The sequence below is a fragment of the Lampris incognitus genome, chromosome 12, assembly GCF_029633865.1.
Source record: "Lampris incognitus isolate fLamInc1 chromosome 12, fLamInc1.hap2, whole genome shotgun sequence".
Classification (NCBI taxonomy): domain Eukaryota; kingdom Metazoa; phylum Chordata; class Actinopteri; order Lampriformes; family Lampridae; genus Lampris; species Lampris incognitus.
In genome coordinates, this window is record NC_079222.1 from 1,810,771 (window position 1) to 1,831,608 (window position 20,838).

Below are 20,838 nucleotides of genomic sequence, written 5' to 3' on the forward strand. Positions count from 1 at the left end.
TTAGAGACCCTATCTGTTCTGGTGACAGACCTGTCTGTAGACCGTCTCTCTCCTGTCGTTTAGAGACCCTATCTGTTCTGGTGACAGACCTGTCTTCTCTGTAGACTGTCTCTCTCCTGTCGTCTAGAGACTCTGTCTGTTCTGGTGACAGACCTGTCTTCTCTGTAGACCGTCTCTCTCCTGTCGTCTAGAGACTCTGTCTGTTCTGGTGACAGACCTGTCTTCTCTGTAGACTGTCTCTCTCCTGTCGTTTAGAGACTCTGTCTGTTCTGGTGACAGACCTGTCTTCTCTGTAGACTGTCTCTCTCCTGTCGTTTAGAGACTCTGTCTGTTCTGGTGACAGACCTGTCTTCTCTGTAGACTGTCTCTCTCCTGTTGTTTAGAGACCCTGTCTGTTCTGGTGACAGACCTGTCTTCTCTGTAGACCGTCTCTCTCCTGTCGTTTAGAGACTCTGTCTGTTCTGGTGACAGACCTGTCTTCTCTCTAGACCGTCTCTCTCCTGTCGTTTAGAGACCCTATCTGTTCTGGTGACAGACCTGTCTGTAGACCGTCTCTCTCCTGTCGTTTAGAGACCCTATCTGTTCTGGTGACAGACCTGTCTGTAGACCGTCTCTCTCCTGTCGTTTAGAGACCCTATCTGTTCTGGTGACAGACCTGTCTTCTCTGTAGACTGTCTCTCTCCTGTCGTTTAGAGACTCTGTCTGTTCTGGTGACAGACCTGTCTTCTCTGTAGACCGTCTCTCTCCTGTCGTTTAGAGACCCTGTCTGTTCTGGTGACAGACCTGTCTTCTCTGTAGACCGTCTCTCTCCTGTCGTTTAGAGACTCTGTCTGTTCTGGTGACAGACCTGTCTGTAGACCGTCTCTCTCCTGTCGTTTAGAGACCCTATCTGTTCTGGTGACAGACCTGTCTTCTCTGTGGACTGTCTCTCTCCTGTCGTTTAGAGACTCTGTCTGTTCTGGTGACAGACCTGTCTGTAGACCGTCTCTCTCCTGTCGTTTAGAGACCCTATCTGTTCTGGTGACAGACCTGTCTGTAGACCGTCTCTCTCCTGTCGTTTAGAGACTCTGTCTGTTCTGGTGACAGACCTGTCTTCTCTGTAGACCGTCTCTCTCCTGTCGTTTAGAGACCCTGTCTGTTCTGGTGACAGACCTGTCTTCTCTGTAGACCGTCTCTCTCCTGTCGTTTAGAGACTCTGTCTGTTCTGGTGACAGACCTGTCTTCTCTGTAGACCGTCTCTCTCCTGTCGTTTAGAGACCCTGTCTGTTCTGGTGACAGACCTGTCTTCTCTGTAGACTGTCTCTCTCCTGTCGTTTAGAGACCCTATCTGTTCTGGTGACAGACCTGTCTTCTCTGTAGACCGTCTCTCTCCTGTCGTTTAGAGACTCTGTCTGTTCTGGTGACAGACCTGTCTTCTCTGTAGACCGTCTCTCTCCTGTCGTTTAGAGACTCTGTCTGTTCTGGTGACAGACCTGTCTGTAGACCGTCTCTCTCCTGTCGTTTACAGACTCTGTCTGTTCTGGTGACAGACCTGTCTTCTCTGTAGACCGTCTCTCTCCTGTCGTTTAGAGACCCTGTCTGTTCTGGTGACAGACCTGTCTTCTCTGTAGACCGTCTCTCTCCTGTCGTTTAGAGACTCTGTCTGTTCTGTTGACAGACCTGTCTTCTCTGTAGACCGTCTCTCTCCTGTCGTTTAGAGACTCTGTCTGTTCTGGTGACAGACCTGTCTGTAGACCGTCTCTCTCCTGTCGTTTAGAGACCCTATCTGTTCTGGTGACAGACCTGTCTTCTCTGTAGACTGTCTCTCTCCTGTCGTGTAGAGACTCTGTCTGTTCTGGTGACAGACCTGTCTTCTCTGTAGACCGTCTCTCTCCTGTCGTCTAGAGACTCTGTCTGTTCTGGTGACAGACCTGTCTTCTCTGTAGACCGTCTCTCTCCTGTCGTTTACAGACCCTGTCTGTTCTGGTGACAGACCTGTCTTCTCTGTAGACCGTCTCTCTCCTGTCGTCTAGAGACTCTGTCTGTTCTGGTGACAGACCTGTCTTCTCTGTAGGCCGTCTCTCTCCTGTCGTTTAGAGACCCTGTCTGTTCTGGTGACAGACCTGTCTTCTCTGTAGACCGTCTCTCTCCTGTCGTTTAGAGACTCTGTCTGTTCTGGTGACAGACCTGTCTTCTCTGTAGACCGTCTCTCTCCTGTCGTTTAGAGACTCTGTCTGTTCTGGTGACAGACCTGTCTTCTCTGTAGACCGTCTCTCTCCTGTCGTTTAGAGACCCTATCTGTTCTGGTGACAGACCTGTCTGTAGACCGTCTCTCTCCTGTCGTTTAGAGACCCTATCTGTTCTGGTGACAGACCTGTCTGTAGACCGTCTCTCTCCTGTCGTTTAGAGACCCTATCTGTTCTGGTGACAGACCTGTCTTCTCTGTAGACCGTCTCTCTCCTGTCGTTTAGAGACCCTGTCTGTTCTGGTGACAGACCTGTCTTCTCTGTAGACCGTCTCTCTCCTGTCGTCTAGAGACTCTGTCTGTTCTGGTGACAGACCTGTCTTCTCTGTAGACCGTCTCTCTCCTGTCGTTTAGAGACTCTGTCTGTTCTGGTGACAGACCTGTCTTCTCTGTAGACCGTCTCTCTCCTGTCGTTTAGAGACCCTGTCTGTTCTGGTGACAGACCTGTCTTCTCTGTAGACCGTCTCTCTCCTGTCGTTTAGAGACCCTGTCTGTTCTGGTGACAGACCTGTCTTCTCTGTAGACCGTCTCTCTCCTGTCGTTTAGAGACCCTATCTGTTCTGGTGACAGACCTGTCTTCTCTGTAGACCGTCTCTCTCCTGTCGTTTAGAGACCCTATCTGTTCTGGTGACAGACCTGTCTTCTCTGTAGACCGTCTCTCTCCTGTCGTTTAGAGACCCTGTCTGTTCTGGTGACAGACCTGTCTTCTCTGTAGACCGTCTCTCTCCTGTCGTTTAGAGACCCTATCTGTTCTGGTGACAGACCTGTCTTCTCTGTAGACCGTCTCTCTCCTGTCGTTTAGAGACCCTGTCTGTTCTGGTGACAGACCTGTCTTCTCTGTAGACCGTCTCTCTCCTGTCGTTTAGAGACCCTATCTGTTCTGTTGACAGACCTGTCTTCTCTGTAGACCGTCTCTCTCCTGTCGTTTAGAGACTCTGTCTGTTCTGGTGACAGACCTGTCTTCTCTGTAGACCGTCTCTCTCCTGTCGTCTAGAGACTCTGTCTGTTCTGGTGACAGACCTGTCTTCTCTGTAGACCGTCTCTCTCCTGTCGTTTAGAGACCCTGTCTGTTCTGGTGACAGACCTGTCTTCTCTGTGGACTGTCTCTCTCCTGTCGTTTAGAGACTCTGTCTGTTCTGTTGACAGACCTGTCTTCTCTGTAGACCGTCTCTCTCCTGTCGTTTAGAGACTCTGTCTGTTCTGGTGACAGACCTGTCTTCTCTGTAGACCGTCTCTCTCCTGTCGTTTAGAGACTCTGTCTGTTCTGGTGACAGACCTGTCTTCTCTGTAGACTGTCTCTCTCCTGTCGTTTAGAGACTCTGTCTGTTCTGGTGACAGACCTGTCTTCTCTGTAGACCGTCTCTCTCCTGTCGTCTAGAGACCCTGTCTGTTCTGGTGACAGACCTGTCTTCTCTGTAGACCGTCTCTCTCCTGTCGTGTAGAGACTCTGTCTGTTCTGGTGACAGACCTGTCTTCTCTGTAGACCGTCTCTCTCCTGTCGTTTAGAGACCCTGTCTGTTCTGGTGACAGACCTGTCTGTAGTCCGTCTCTCTCCTGTCGTTTAGAGACCCTATCTGTTCTGGTGACAGACCTGTCTTCTCTGTAGACCGTCTCCTGTCGTTTAGAGACTCTGTCTGTTCTGGTGACAGACCTGTCTTCTCTGTAGACCGTCTCCTGTCGTTTAGAGACTCTGTCTGTTCTGGTGACAGACCTGTCTTCTCTGTAGACTGTCTCTCTCCTGTCGTTTAGAGACCCTGTCTGTTCTGGTGACAGACCTGTCTTCTCTGTAGACCGTCTCTCTCCTGTCGTGTAGAGACTCTGTCTGTTCTGGTGACAGACCTGTCTTCTCTGTAGACCGTCTCTCTCCTGTCGTTTAGAGACCCTGTCTGTTCTGGTGACAGACCTGTCTTCTCTGTAGACCGTCTCTCTCCTGTCGTCTAGAGACTCTGTCTGTTCTGGTGACAGACCTGTCTTCTCTGTAGACTGTCTCTCTCCTGTCGTTTAGAGACCCTGTCTGTTCTGGTGACAGACCTGTCTTCTCTGTAGACCGTCTCTCTCCTGTCGTTTAGAGACTCTGTCTGTTCTGGTGACAGACCTGTCTTCTCTGTAGACTGTCTCTCTCCTGTCGTTTAGAGACCCTGTCTGTTCTGTTGACAGACCTGTCTTCTCTGTAGACCGTCTCTCTCCTGTCGTCTAGAGACTCTGTCTGTTCTGGTGACAGACCTGTCTTCTCTGTAGACTGTCTCTCTCCTGTCGTTTAGAGACCCTGTCTGTTCTGGTGACAGACCTGTCTTCTCTGTAGACTGTCTCTCTCCTGTCGTTTAGAGACCCTGTCTGTTCTGGTGACAGACCTGTCTTCTCTGTAGACCGTCTCTCTCCTGTCGTTTAGAGACCCTGTCTGTTCTGGTGACAGACCTGTCTTCTCTGTAGACCGTCTCTCTCCTGTCGTCTAGAGACTCTGTCTGTTCTGGTGACAGACCTGTCTTCTCTGTAGACTGTCTCTCTCCTGTCGTTTAGAGACCCTGTCTGTTCTGGTGACAGACCTGTCTTCTCTGTAGACCGTCTCTCTCCTGTCGTCTAGAGACTCTGTCTGTTCTGGTGACAGACCTGTCTTCTCTGTAGACTGTCTCTCTCCTGTCGTTTAGAGACCCTGTCTGTTCTGGTGACAGACCTGTCTTCTCTGTAGACCGTCTCTCTCCTGTCGTTTAGAGACTCTGTCTGTTCTGGTGACAGACCTGTCTGTAGACCGTCTCTCTCCTGTCGTCTAGAGACTCTGTCTGTTCTGGTGACAGACCTGTCTTCTCTGTAGACCGTCTCCTGTCGTTTAGAGACTCTGTCTGTTCTGGTGACAGACCTGTCTTCTCTGTAGACTGTCTCTCTCCTGTCGTTTAGAGACCCTGTCTGTTCTGGTGACAGACCTGTCTTCTCTGTAGACCGTCTCTCTCCTGTCGTTTAGAGACCCTGTCTGTTCTGGTGACAGACGATGTGAGGGTGCCACCGAATGGAAAGAAATAATAGATTAGAAAGTCACAAGTGGACTCCACTTGTTTAAAGTTGGACCTGTCCTTCTCTTCTCTGCCTTTCTCTCCTGTCCTGTGTGTTCTTCTGTTCTCCTCTCTCCTCCCCTCTTCAATAATTCAGCGTGGCCGCTCACCGGAGAGAAACAATGGACAGAGAAAGCCAGAGACACCGACAGAGAGATCAGCAGAGAGACACCAGCAGACATAGAGAGAGAGAGACTAAAGGAACGATAGAGAGCCGCGGAGGCAAGTTAAGACAGTTTCTTGTACAGCACTTATCAGCAACAAGACACCTGAAGTACTTCACATACAACATGAAAGGCAAGAAAATGACATTTAAAAGAGTAAAATTGATCTGATGACGTCACATGTGTGTACCATTGAGCACGCACACACTTGGTCGCCATTTCTATAACTGCACTTTATTTGCAGGTCTCTGCACCTAGTACATACAGGCAGTAGCTGTATAGCGCCCCTACAGGCCACTATCGGTACATCTCCCTTTTTCTAAAGATTAAGATAAAGTTGATCGTGTTGCCACTCTTGGTAAGTACCTCATACGATCTTGGAGCAGTCTCCGTGAAGACTTGTGCGACTGGTCTGGTCTGACTCTCAGTAGGTCCTCTCGTTCCAGAGGTCTTGAGGGCCGTGCTCTTTTGTCATAGGCATGTTTGGACCTGTGCTCTCTCAGTGTGCGGTGGTCAGCGCGCTGGAGCAGGTGCTCCGCCGACGGCAGCTTTGTCTTGAGCTTCCTGTTCATCAGCAACTCTGCTGGCGAGCGGCCACATTCCAGCGGTGAAGCTCTGTAGTTGAGGACGGCCAGGTACGGGTCCTCACCCGCTTCCGCTGCTTTCTTTAGCAGCCGTTTGACGATTTGCACTCCCTTTTCCGCTAGACCATTTGACTGCGGGTACAGTGGGCTGGAGGTTACATGCTTGAATCCATACTGTTTAGCGAAGTCTGCGAACTCCTGACAACTAAACTGCGGCCCGTTACCACTTACTAAGGTTTCTGGAATACCATGCATTGCCAAAATGGACTTAGAATGAGTGATCACTTGCTTTGCTGGAGTATCAGACCACAGCGCATATTCCGGATAGTTTGATTGGTAGTCAACTATGATTAAATGGTCTCTCCCTTTCAGCTGAAATAGGTCTGCACCTACTTTTCTCCATGGCTCGGTCGGTTTGCTATGAGGCAGAAGCGGCTCGCTAGGCTGCATATACCTATGCTGTTGGCATGTCTCACGTCGTTGTACTAGAGTCTCAATATCTCTGTTCATGTATGGCCAACACAGTACTTCACGAGCCCGCCTCTTGCTTTTCTCGATTCCTAAATGGCCCTCACGTGCTAACTTAGCCATCTCTGATGTCATGGAGCTGGGAACTGCTATTTTTTTTTACCTTTTAGGAGTACCCCGTCGATCACTGACAGCTCATCTCTGGTGTGGCGATACGGACTTGGCAGTATCCTGGCCTCATGTCCGGGTGAGAGGATGGCTGCTATGACATCCTGCAGCTCTCTGTCGCTTGCCGTTTCCTGCGTGAGCTGGGCCCATTTCTCCTTTGATGCGGGCAAGTTTAGAGAGTTTAGAGAGAAAGGAAACAGTTCCGTGATGTGTTCTACTTGAAAGGGGCGATGTGGTATAATCTGTATACCCCCCCCCCATCAGATTCAGTAACGGTTTAGCCCATGCAGGGAATTCTGGGCCGGGCTTGAGCCTCGATCCTTTTGATTACTTACCTGCGTGGAGTGAGTTATACTGAATAAAGAGTACTGACCTGTTGAAAATATAAAGTTGTGTAGCATTACATCACCCATGCACACACAATTAAACCAATAACACGACACTGATGATCTACACACTGTACAGCCTAACATGCAGAGCAACAAAATGATATGTGATACCCTTTACATATGATAAATAACACATTCTCACAGTCCCATTTATTCTCTGAGTTTCTGAGCTAATTTATTTTCCTTATTATGGAAATTATCTTGCTGGAGCACCGTGAAGGAATGGCCGACTAGTGGAGAGAGACACTTATTGTACATGTGGTGTCTTTCAGTTGTGTTTGATTAGTCACTTTCCAGTGTGCTATATCCAGGCTGGCTAGGTTTCCAGTGTGCTATATCCAGGCTGGCTAGGTTTCCAGTGTGCTATATCCAGGCTGGCTAGGTTTCCAGTGTGCTATATCCAGGCTGGCTAGGTTTCCAGTGTGCTATATCCAGGCTGGCTAGGTTTCCAGTGTGCTATATCCAGGCTGGCTAGGTTTCCAGTGTGCTATATCCAGGCTGGCTAGGTTTTCAGTGTGCTATATCCAGGCTGGCTAGGTTTCCAGTGTGCTATCCAGGCTGGCTAGGTTAGAATTATGGTTAGGGTTATTAGGGAAAGAGTAATAGAAGCTAGGTTAAGAGGAGAGGTGATGATCAGTGAGCAGCAGTATGGTTTCATGCCCCGAACGAGCACCACAGATGTGATGTTTGTGTAACCTGCACGACAGGGGAATGGGCCTATGCTTGCCAGGGACAGTTTACAGTCTAATTTCGAAGTTCAGTGGAGATTGGTGTAGATTTTTTTTCTAGACCAGATTCTAGTACTCACCCCAAAGACAACACACACACTCGTGGGTATAGTTTACAATAAAAAAAACAATTTAGGGTTGCCAAGAAGCATTGTTACAACAAAGAAATAATCTACCAAACACACATATCCTTACTTTTGGTGCTAAGTTTATATATATAATATTTGATGCCAACCTCAGTTTGGACAATCAAATCAAACAAGTTGTTCAGTCTTGCTTTTTCCAATTCAAGCTAATCTCCAAAATTAGGTCATTTTTATCAGTTGTCTATTTGCAAAAAGTTGTACACGCTTTTATCTTTTCTCGACTCGCCTACTGTAATGCACTTTATTCCGATATCAGCAAGGGCTCCTCCCTCCACCGTCTGCAGCTGGTGCAAAACACCGATGCTCGGCTCATTACGAGGGCAAGGAGGCATGACCACGTCACTCCCGTGCTTGCCTCCCTCCCTACAGTGGCTTCCTGTTATATTTCGAATTGATGTTAACATTTTACTGCTCACTTTTAAGGCTTTAAGTGGTATTGCTCCTTCATGCATTTGTGATTTATTGACTTGGTTTGTCCCCCTCGACCATTAAGGTCTGCAGATGAAGCCCTGCTGGTTGTTCCCAGGGCTCGGTTGGTTACAAAGGGTGACTGGGCTTTTGCTGTTAGAGCCCCACACTAGGGACCTCTCTTCCTGCTGAGCTAAGACGAACTAAGTCTCTAGCTTCCTTTAAATCTCGTCTTAAAACTTTTATTTTTATTAAAGCTTTTACAAATGTTTGATATTTTTTTTTATTTGTACTGTTTTTATTCCTACTCTCATTTGATCTTATTCCTGCCTTGTCTGGATTATCTGTATTTGATATTTTTTTGTGAAGCACTTTGTAACATTGTTTTAGAAAGGTGCTATACAAATAAATTATAAATTATATATATATATATATATGTATGTATATATGTATATGTATATATATATAAGAACGAACACTTCCCCTGAACGGTCTTTTGCGTCATGACGTCAGAGGTTGACGTTTTCGTACGCCGCACACACGCTGTGCGGAAGCGGAAGTGCTTGAATCAGTCCTATTGTAAGGACGCGACAGATGAATTTGGTTTGGTTTATCTGGATTGTTGATGATGATGATGACGAAGATGGTGTATACCGTTTTGTTGTAAAACAGCTGGAAGAGGAAGTGGACGTTTATCCCCGTCACCGGATATGTGTCAGGTAAACTTTTGACGATTGTTTTGAATTTGTTAGCATCCAAATTAGCCTCTGACATTGTACAAGACGACGCGAGCCTTAGCATTAGCATGAGGCGACCATTAGCATGAGGCGACCCGGGTCAGACTAGGGTCGCCGGTTTGCTGAGATGTCCAGTCAAGTTTCCCGTGCGGTCATTTGCTTCTTCGGAGGGGAGAATTTCCTGTTTGAAACACAACCAAACAAAAACCGGTAACCCCCCCCTCCCCTCCTGGACGGCGGCACGGTGCCGCCTTCGCTCCACAGCAGGAGGTCCTGGGTTCGAACCACGAGGTTGTTGGGGTGACCTTGGGGGTCGTCCCGGGTCGTCCTCTGTGTGGAGTTGGCATGTTCTGCCCGTGTGTGTGGTGGGTTAGGGCTAATGCTGGAGTCAGTACTGCTGTCTGGTCCCCTGGCCGAGGCATGGCGAGGCGGACTGGAGGTGGTCTCCGGGCGCTGCACGGCGGCTGCCCGCTGCCGCTAGCTGCACAGCCAGGACGGCTCCATGCTGAGCCTGATTTCCCCACGGGGATCAGGGAGGTATCTCCAAATCCTGGTCCACGTAGTGTCAGCCGTTCACTCTGCAAACCACTGTCGAAAGGAGTCGCGACATTAGACATGGATTTTGTTGATTGATAGATGATCGATCGAGTATCAGTAACGATCGATTGGATGAATATAATCCAGCAGTTGTTAGCAGTGGGTGGTAGAGTTGGTTAGCACGTAACGCTAGTCTGTCTCCCTTAGTGTGGAGGCTTTATTGGCGTGACTGCAGTGTTGCTAAAGCACACTGCAGAAGGGAAAATGATTAGAGTAACTCCACATGTTATTAACTATACATATATATATATATATATATATATATATATATATATATATATATATATATATATCAACAATATGACGTGATGTAGCACTCACACAACATGGCGTAATATGACGGTAAAAGGTGCAATAAAGACAAACAATATGAGAGGAGTTGCAGATAACAATATCCATTTTACAAAGAGATACCCGTACATGTCGCACCCTGTCTTTCTCTCTTCACCTCTTTCCTTCTTCCCTTTAACTCTTGTTGGTACTCTTCTGTCACAAATCACTCCTGATACTCTTCTCCACCCACTCCACACCTTCTTCTCCACTCCTCAGGCATCCTCTCACTTTCCACAATTGTGTTAAACAATCTAGTTAAAAACCCCACTGCCATCTCTCCTAAACACCTCCATGCCTCCACAGGTATGTCATCAGGACCAACTGCCTTTCCACTCTTCATCCTCTTCATAGCTGCCCTCACTTCCTCCTTGCTCATCCACCGCACTTCATGATTCACTATCCCTACATCATCCAACCTTCTCTCTCTCTCATTTTCTTCATTCATCAGCCCCTCAAAGTACTCGTTCCACCTTCTCAGCACACTCTCCTCACTTGTCAGCACATTTCCATCTCTATCTTTGATCACCCTAACTTGCTGCACATCCTTTGCAGCTCGGTCCCTCTGTCTAGCCAATCGGTACAAGTCCTTTTCTCCTTCTTTAGTGTCTAACCTCTCATACAACTCACCATACACCTTTGCCACCTCTCTCTTCACTTTATGCTGCATTTCCTTGTACCCTTGTCTACTTTCTGGTGAAGAAGAGAGTGCAGGCAGGGTGGAGTGGGTGGAGAAGAGTGTCAGGAGTGATGTGTGACAGAAGGGCACCAGCAAGAGTTAAAGGGAAGGTTTACAAGATGGTGGTGAGACCAGCTATGTTATATGGTTTGGAGACAGTGGCACTGATGAAAAGACAGGAGGTGGAGCTGGAGGTGGCAGAGGTGAAGATGATAAGATTTTCACTGGGAGTAATGAAGAAGGACAGGATTAGGAACGAGTATATTAGAGGGACAGCTCAGGTTGGACGGTTTGGAGACAAAGCAAGAGAGACAAGATGGAGATGGTTTGGACATGTGTGGAGGAGAGATGCTGGGTATACTGGGAGAAGGATGCAGAATATGGAGCTGCCAGGGAAGAGGAGGAGAGGAAGGCCAAAGAGGAGGTTTATGGAGGTGGTGAGGGAGGACATGCAGGAGGCTGATGTGACAGAGGAAGATGCAGAGGACAGGAAGAGATGGAAACGGATGATCCGCTGTAGGGCTGCCAATGAGTGGACATGGGGGTGGGGACAGGAGGGTGGGAGGTAACGGCTATTTCACTATATCACTGTTACCACCATCACTGCCACAGGGTTTTGTTTGGTTTTGCTTGTTGTGTACATTGATGTGTAGCATTGTGGAATATATGTGCCCAACCAACCCTGTTCATTTTTGGTAAAAATTTAATAGGAATATTTTGAAAAGAAAGAAAATTAAATGCAGGTCAAGCTGAAGAAGTGAATAGTTCAACCACAACCGTGTGGTAAAGATAGCAGAGAGTTCACAACCCAACTCTGCAGCAGACCGAGTGACTTTCACTCTGGACAATCTGAAAAGTCCCATGTGGAAATACTTCAAAATACTTCAGATTTTGGTCAGAAAACGGAAAAATTGCTACAGTTAGCTAACATACCGTTATCTAACATACAGGTAGCTTACATACAGTTAGCTAACATACAGGTAGCTAGCATACCGTTAGCTAACATACAGGTAGCTTACATGCAGTTAGCTTACCATTCCACCACGAATAACCTGAGGACACATCTCGAAAATAACACATCAATTATGAATCATTCATCTCACTCCGAGACAGCATGTTGTCATTTCTCACTCCAGCACCAACCACCACACAGAGAGAGAGAGAGAGAGAGAGGGAGAGACAGAGAGAGAGACAGAGAGAGAGCGAGAGAGTGAGAGACAGAGACAGAGAGAGAGAGAGAGAGAGAGAGAGAGAGAGAGAGAGAGAGAGAGAGAGAGAGAGAGAGAGAGAGGGAGAGACAAAGAGAGAGAGCGAGAGAGAGGGAGAAAGAGACAGAAAGACAGACTGAGAAGCAGAAAGAGAGACAGAGAGAGAGACAAAGAGAGCAAGAGAGCAAGAGAGACAGAGAGAGAGCGAGAGAGTGAGAGACAGAGAGAGACAGAGAGAGAGGGAGAGACAAAGAGAGAGAGACAAAGAGAGAGAGCGAGAGAGAGAGAGAGAGGGAGAAAGAGACAGAAAGACAGACTGAGAAGCAGAAAGAGAGACAGAGAGAGACAGAGAGACAAAGAGAGCAAGAGAGCAAGAGACACAGAGAGAGAGTGAGAGACAGAGAGAGACAGAGAGAGAGAGGGAGAGACAAAGAGAGAGAGGGAGAGAGAGAGAGAGGGAGAAAGAGACAGAAAGACAGACAGAAGCAGAAAGAGAGACAGAGAGAGAAAGAGAGAGACAGAGAGGTCTATGGTTTTAAATGAAGTTTTAGGTATAGGACATTGTTTCATTTGTTTATTTTTTTAATGTGTAGGTATGTAGATCCTTTAAAAGACAAGTTTACTTGGATATAAATAAACCTATACAAGTACTCATGTCTCTCCTATTGAATTGCCCTCTCATGGACATCATATATTCAACAATATATTCGAATGGGATCAAACCCGTGTGTTTTCTTTTTTTTTGAAGGAATAATCTAATGTAATTTTTGGCCAATTTTTGCAGTAGAAGTAGAAGTAGTAGTAGTAGTAGTAGTAGTAGTAGTACCAAGTCCAGTTGCACTTGATTAAACTCCTTTGGATAGTAGTAGCAGTACTTGTTCATCCTTTAAACCATCCATCCATCCGTTATCCAAACCACTTATCCTGCTGTCAGTGTCATGGGGATGCTGGAGCATATCCCAGCAGTCATTGGGTGGCAGGCAGGGAGACACACTGGACAGCCCGCCAGGCCAGTCCTGGCTATAAACCTGTGAGCTACTGACAACCATACAGTAGGATCAGATAGTGTGAGAACCATACAGTAGGATGATGTGGTGTGAGAACCATACAGTAGGATGAGATAGTGTGAGAACCATACAGTAGGATGAGATAGTGTGAGAACCATACAGTAGGATGATATAGTGTGAGAACCATACAGTAGGATGAGATAGTGTGAGAACCGTACAGTAGGATGAGATAGTGTGAGAACCATACAGTGGGATGATGTGGTGTGAGAACCATACAGTAGGATGAGATAGTGTGAGAACCATACAGTAGGATGAGATAGTGTGAGAACCATACAGTGGGATGATGTGGTGTGAGAACCATACAGTAGGATGAGATAGTTTGAGAACCATATAGTAGGATGATGTAGTGTGAGAACCATACACTAGGATGAGATAGTGTGAGAACCATACAGTAGGATGAGATAGTGTGAGAACCATACAGTGGGATGATGTGGTGTGAGAACCATACAGTAGGATGAGATAGTGTGAGAACCATACAGTAGGATGAGATAGTGTGAGAACCATACAGTGGGATGATGTGGTGTGAGAACCATACAGTAGGATGAGATAGTGTGAGAACCATATAGTAGGATGATGTAGTGTGAGAACCATACAGTAGGATGAGATAGTGTGAGAACCATACAGTAGGATGAGATAGTGTGAGAACCATACAGTAGGATGAGATAGTGTGAGAACGATACAGTAGGATGATGTAGTGTGAGAACCATACTTTAGGATGAGATAGTGTGAGAACCATACAGTAGGATGAGATAGTGTGAGAACCATACAGTAGGATGAGATAGTGTGAGAACCATACAGTAGGATGATGTGGTGTGAGAAACATACAGTAGGATGATGTAGTGTGAGAACCATACAGTAGGATGAGATAGTGTGAGAACCATACAGTAGGATGATGTGGTGTGAGAACCATACAGTAGGATGAGATAGTATGAGAACCATACAGTAGGATGAGATAGTGTGAGAACCATACAGTAGGATGATATAGTGTGAGAACCATACAGTAGGATGAGATAGTGTGAGAATCATACAGTAGGATGATGTGTTGTGGGAACCATACAGTAGGATGAGATAGTGTGAGAACCATACAGTAGGATGATATAGTGTGAGAACCATACAGTAGGATGATGTAGTGTGAGAACCATACAGTAGGATGAGATAGTGTGAGAACCATACAGTAGGATGAGACAGTGTGAGAGCCATACAGTAGGATGATGTGGTGTGAGAACCATACAGTAGGATGAGATAGTGTGAGAACCATACAGTAGGATGAGATGGTGTGAGAGCCATACAGTAGGATGACATAGTGTGAGGACCATACAGTAGGATGAGATAGTGTGAGAACCATACAGTAGGATTATATAGTGTGAGAACCATACAGTAGGATGACATAGTTTGAGAACCATACAGTAGGATGGCATTGTAAGAACCATACAATAAGATGACATAGTGTGAAAACCATACAGTGGGATGATGTAGTGTGAGAACCATATAGTAGGATGACATAGTGTGAGAACCATATAGTAGGATGACATAGTGTGAGAACCATACAGTGGGATGATATAGTGTGAGAACCGTATAGTAGGTTGACATAGGGGTTAGCAGAGCCATACTCTTTGTGCACTTTAGTCTGTGTGGTTTTTTACTGTTACTGACTGGAGATCAGTGTGTGTGTGTGTGTGTGTGTGTGTGTGTGTGTGTGTGTGTGTGTGTGTGTGTGTGTGTGTGTTTGTGTGTGTATGTATATATATATATATATATATATATATATATATATATATATAATGTCAACACGGATGATACAGGAAAACAGATGTTAATGCATGGCAGTACAGGCCTGTTTGGTGCGTCTGGCGCTCATCAGCTGCTGATGTTTTTTCACAAAGAATCCTACAGTTACGCTGCCCAGCGCCACGCCCCTAGTGTTGGCTGGACAGCGACCAATCAGATGAGGAAACTTTCAGATTATAACAGCCAATGGGTTAGGCACTTATGATGCACAGCAACCAATGGAGGGGTAGAAAACATTACAACCAATGGGACTGGGGTTTGTTTTGAAAAATATATATAACAAGGTAATTTATGTGATTATATATTGGGGTGGTGTTGGGGCACAGTTGGGAGGACAGGTAGTTTAAGAAAAAAAATATTTAAAAAGAAATACTGATACACACATGTACATACATATACTATGTATGTATGTGTGTGTATGTGTGTATGTGTGTGTGTGTATATATATATATATACATACATACATACATACATACATACATACATACATACATACATACATACATACATACATATATCAACCCAGATACAGGAAAAAAGGTTTTACTACATTGCAGTGTGAGAACCATGCAGTAGGATGGTTCAATGTATTAAAACGTTTTTTTGAAATGTATGCAAATTCAGTCTAATATGTATTAGAGTATTCTAATAGGTTTGCAATGTATTAAAACTTATTTCCTGTATCTGTGTTGATATTCCGCTCCTTATTAGTTGAGCACTTATAACGCCATTGCCCGCTTCGGAAAAAAAACCGCCATATGTATGTATATATATATATATAGCAATACAGATGTAGGAAAAAAACTTACTACATAGCAGTACAAGCCTGTTTCGTGTGTCGCACACTCATCGGCTGCTAATGTGGTTCAACAGAGAATCCTACAGTTACGTTGCCCAGCGCCACGCCCCTCATTTCAGTGGACAGCGACCAATCAGATGGGGAACATTCAAACTATAACAACCAATGGGGTCGGTACTTATGATGCACAGCAACCAATTAAGGGGTAGAACACATTACAACCAATGGGGTAAGGGACTGGGGTTTGTTTTGAAAAGCATTTAAAGGACCAGGGCACTGTTGAAGTGGCCTACATTTAAATATAACAAGGTAATTTATGTAAATCATATAGTGGAGGGGTGTTGGGGCACAGTTGGAAGGGCAGGTAGTTAAATATAAAAATACACAACATCCAACATCTAATAAATGTCACATGTGTATCATCTAATGGGGGAGGGGGGGAGAATAATAAAGACATTTTACTTGTAATCTTTATTATTACAAAAAACGAGGGGAAACGCATACTGTGTTTTCTTTGTTGATCCTCATTAGCAGCTGATGAGTGTGCGACGCACGAAACAAGCTTGTACTGCTATTTATCAAAATATGTATTAAAAGTTTCCCCCCTACACATACATATATATACACACATATATATACACGTATATATACACACATATACACACACATATATATATATATACACACATGTATATATATACACGTGTATATATACACATACACGCACACATATATATACACATATATACACATATACACACATATATACATATATACATACATATACATATACATACATAACACACACACACACACACACACACACACACACACATATATATATATATATATATGTGTTTCGGATGATCCGCTGTGGCGACCCCTAACGGGAGCAGCCGAAAGTAGTAGTAGTGTGTGTGTGTGTGTGTGTGTGTGTATACACATACATACGTACATACATACATACATACATACATACATACATACATACATACATACATACATAGCGTTTTTTCCCCAAAACCGTCAATGGTGTTGATAGAAGTGCTCAACTAATGAGGAGTGGAATATCAATGCAGATATAAGAAAAAAGTTTTAATACATAGCAGTACAAGCTTTGTACTGCTATGTATTAAAACTTGTACTGCTATGTATTAAAACTTTTTTCCTGCATCTGTACTGATATATATATATATATATTAAAATGGTGCAAGTGGATTGTGATATAATTAACCCTTGTATTGTTCAGTAACTTGCAGACTATACTTAGAAAATTACTTTGGAAAAGGAAACTTGTGATCATGTCGTGGACTCTGATATTGTCTTAAAACATTTTTTATTTTTTTTTGTTTTTTTTAATTTTTATTTTGAGATACTTTATTGATCCCCGTGGGGAAATCCTTTTCTGCATGTAAGCCATCGTAGCTGTGTAGCTAGGAGCAGTGGGCCGCTGTCGTGCAGCACCCGGGGACCACCTCCAGTTCATCTCGCCATGCCTCGCGAGGTCAGGGGTACAGACAGGAGTATTAACCCTAACATGCATGTCTTTTTGATTTTGTGATAAAGTTTTTTCCCATACTAAAATATGTCCAAATAAAAACAAGACTGCATATTACAGCTGAATTGAAAACTGAAGCAGCTAAATTCTTTTGTTAGATTTGATCAGGATGTGTTATTGAATTGTTTACAAATGCCAAAAACCTTTGGTGGCCACTATTATACATGTTTTGAAAGTGTTATTTCTCCTCCTCAACTGCTCCTTTCCTATTGTGGCATAAGCAGGGAGGATGCTACTTAATTTTCATAAGACTAAGTATTCATTGCTGTCCCTTGCTCTGTCTTCATTATACATGGCTTTGGGGATTTAAAGTCATTCATGTTTTGCTCATATTAACAATGACTAACTGATAGAAAATGTATGAGCTCTAAAGTGATTGTACTGACAAAGTTGCAGTTTTTGGCTTACTCTGTTGAAGATGGATCTTTAACAAACCCCCAACATAGCCATTAGATTAATAATTGGAGCTTTTGCTTCAAGTAGCACTTCTACTGGTGAACTGAAACACAGCAGGCAAGCCTAGGTAGTATCTCAGCATGTATTACCAAGAATATAAACAAGCATGTTTTGAATTGAATATATTTTTTTCATATATACAGTTTTTAAAATATTGTGTCCAAAAATTCACCAAGTTGGTGTGAGCTCTCATCTAAAACATTGTTTTTCCCTTTCAGTTCAGCAAGTGGATGTCTACCTTTGTCCTCCATCGACGAGTGGCAAGACAGTGCCACCTCCTCTCAGGCTTAAATAAAGAATTCCTACAGATCCAACACCTGCACAAGGCCTATGGCAAACCAAAGGCTGAAGCCAACAAGCGAGAGGGAGAGGAAGTGGTGTTACAGAGCCCGGATGTTGTCCCAGTCCCAGAGAGCTATAGACTCCACTATAATCCCTCCTCATATTATACCACCTGGAGTATGCTTATGTCAACAGCATGTGTAAGCAAAAGAGAAAGTGAAGAGGATGAGCATTATCTAATCAGACCTACATGTTCGTTTAGGCAGAAGAGAAACCACTACAGTGTGAGTTCTTCACGGCGTCTTTCCAGCACCAAAACTACACTGCTTGAGCTAGCTTTGAATAAAGGCTCAGTGGCTAAGGCACAATCAAAATACTGCAGAGATTATCCACCAACTGATATTAAAGTGTCCTCACGCGCCTTTCAAAAGTGTCGCCCAGAATATGCCTCTATGTCCTTAGATCTTACCCAGAAGCCTTCTCCTGTTGAAGCTAAACAAGCCCTCCTGCTACTACACAAAGTGACTGTTCTGAAGTGTAGCATGACAACATCGGATTTGGCTAAATTCTTCACAGAGCTCAGCCATCTTTATGACAGCAGTACAGTAGTGAAGAGTGACACACGCTTCATCATGCTTCTCCGATACTCAGTGGAAAACCTGCATCACTTTACCCACTCTGAGTTGCTGGAGGTGTTGAAGTCTTTTGTGTGGCTAGACCTTCCCTCCACTCATAGTGTTCTTGGGTTATATGAGGCTGAGCTGAGATGCAGAGCCAGCCAGATGAGTTTCCATCAGCTGCTATTAGCTGCAGACCTCTGGCGCTGCCTGAGGAGGCAGGTTCCTCGTTTTCTAGAGCATCTCTATGATTCTGTCAAGTTGGATGTAGAACAGATAAGTGTCCCCGAGATGGTTCAATTATTGTACATCATTGGAGAGAGTAGGCACTGCCCATCAAAGTTAGTTCATCCCATAGAGCAGATACTTCTACATAATCTGGACAGACTTCAGCCTGAGGAGGTTGGTGCCGTATGCTTAGCGTTATTCAAATCCCAGACGTCACTTTCTGAGAGTACAGTAAAATACTTAGTGGATAAAGCCTACTCTCTTGCTGAGGAGGTGAGTGACTTTGCTATGGTGAACGTGCTGAAACTGCTGCGTTTTAGTTACTTAGATCATAGGGGATGGCTGCAGGTCATGGTACAGGAGGTGCCTCGACGGGCCCCTAGAATGGATGTCCAGGGGCTGATGCATGTGGCACTGGCCTGCTCTGCATTGCATTATCGCAATGACTGCATTCTTCTTGCTATAGCAGAAAGAATTCCATCTTTGGCACCCAGCTGCAGAAGTAAAGACTCCTCCAAGCTCCTGTGGGCCTTTGGCACATTGGGTGTCCTGCCTAGCCAGTGCACAGACTTCTATCCCAGCCTTACTGAGGCCCTGAGACAGAGGAAATCAGAGTTCCAGCGCTACCCTGAACATCTTTTATCAGGCCTTCTAGGGCTGGCCTTTGTCTCCCAGTTTCCGGAGGATCTGCTAGCATTTGCTTTGAGTCCTGAATTTGTCAACTTATCAATCAGAAACTCACAGCTGGAGTTAAAAAAAGACTTGTTCACCTTAGATGAGACTGTAGCTCTGGAGCTGCCTCACTTTACTGGCCCACGGTTAAGTTCTGAACTGTGTGATGAGGTGACAAAACTGCTGTGGAATTATGCCCAATCAGATGTATGCCAGAAACCGGAGGTTTTGCAAGCAGAATGTTCACTGCAGGAACTACTGGGAGGAGAGGAATTTGTAGTAAAACGAATGATTCTTCCACACACCCGGTCTATTGACTTGGAGGTGCATCTTGATTCCAGTGGAGAGCCAATACCTGTGAAAAAACCCATTCAAGATGCATCCTCTTCAGGAAAGAAGCCTTATACCAGTCGCCTTAATGGAGGCTGGGAAAGAGTAAACTTAGAGGTAGCACTCACTGAGGAGCTCCTTGCACAGTTAACAAATTCCAAAGGAACTATGGACCATTTTACCCCACCTTCTGCATATCATTCATCACTTCTTCACAGAAAAGATCTTGATAAAGCATCAAGGCTACTGGGTGCAGAGTTGGACCCGACTAATGGCTTTTCAAAAGTGTATAAGCAACCCAGCACCCATAGGATCTTGCACAAAGCCACAGTTAAGTTAGCTATCCAGGTTTCTAATAGGAACCATTACTGTTACCAATCTCAGCAGCTGCTTGGCCTTCATGCCATGAAGAGGAGGCAGCTCAAGGTGGCTGGCTACAGGGTATTGGAGTTGCCTCCCTGGGAGTGGTTTCCACTGTTGAGGAAGAGCCGTGCTGAGAAACTAGCATATCTGCACTGTAAGATTTATAGCAGTCTTAATTCAGCTTAAGTCTGTCCCTCAAGAGAGATCACTGTAAATATCTGCTTTCCCCCGTCATAAAAATTTAATTGCAAATAAAGCATTTCTGATTTTTGTCACTGTGTTGTCAATAATCAGTGTGTATGTGACTGGTTGGCTTGAGTATATGCAAAGCATCAAAGAAGCTGTTAAGTGTTTAAGAGGTAGAAAGGGAGATGATCAACTGTAGCAAACACTAACATTTTACTTCAGTTGCAGTGATGAAGGCTTGTCATGTACTTACCTTTCACAGGCTGGCTACATGAGTGTTCCTGGGACACTTGTTACTCAAAAGTAAGTGGATATGGTAATATGACTGTACAGGTTATAAAGTAAAAAAAAACAATTGAAAGATTGGCCAATATCATGTGTACTTCATTGACCATCTTAAGATGACGGTGCATATCTGCCTTTCACGTTAAAGATTATTATTTACCAGATTATCCATTAAATATTTCATACATCCTCGTGATCTTTATTTTCCTAATGACTCCAGTGCGTTAGTAGAATGAGAGATAGGACTTCCTCACTTCCCTACATCGACTTCTGCCCACGCTGCTTGGTCAGATATGCGTGTAAATGTTGCTTTTAGGTGATGCATGCAGGCAG

At 44.9% G+C, this 20,838-nt stretch overlaps 1 protein-coding gene across 2 annotated transcripts in view; it reads left to right on the forward strand.

The window, feature by feature from the left end:
* LOC130122050 (FAST kinase domain-containing protein 5, mitochondrial) overlaps positions 1–20,286 on the forward strand; it is a 29,040-nt gene extending 8,754 nt beyond the window's left edge. The window contains exons 1-2 of one of the 2 annotated variants that reach the window (XM_056291071.1): positions 8,879–9,042; positions 17,761–20,286. In XM_056291071.1, coding sequence (XP_056147046.1) covers positions 9,034–9,042; positions 17,761–20,220 — 2,469 coding nt within the window. In that variant the 5' untranslated portion in view covers positions 8,879–9,033 and the 3' untranslated portion in view covers positions 20,221–20,286. Of the gene's footprint in view, positions 1–8,878; positions 9,043–17,760 lie in introns of those variants that run through there. The other variant, XM_056291073.1, reaches the window with a different exon arrangement.
* Positions 20,287–20,838: the final 552 nt, after the last annotated feature.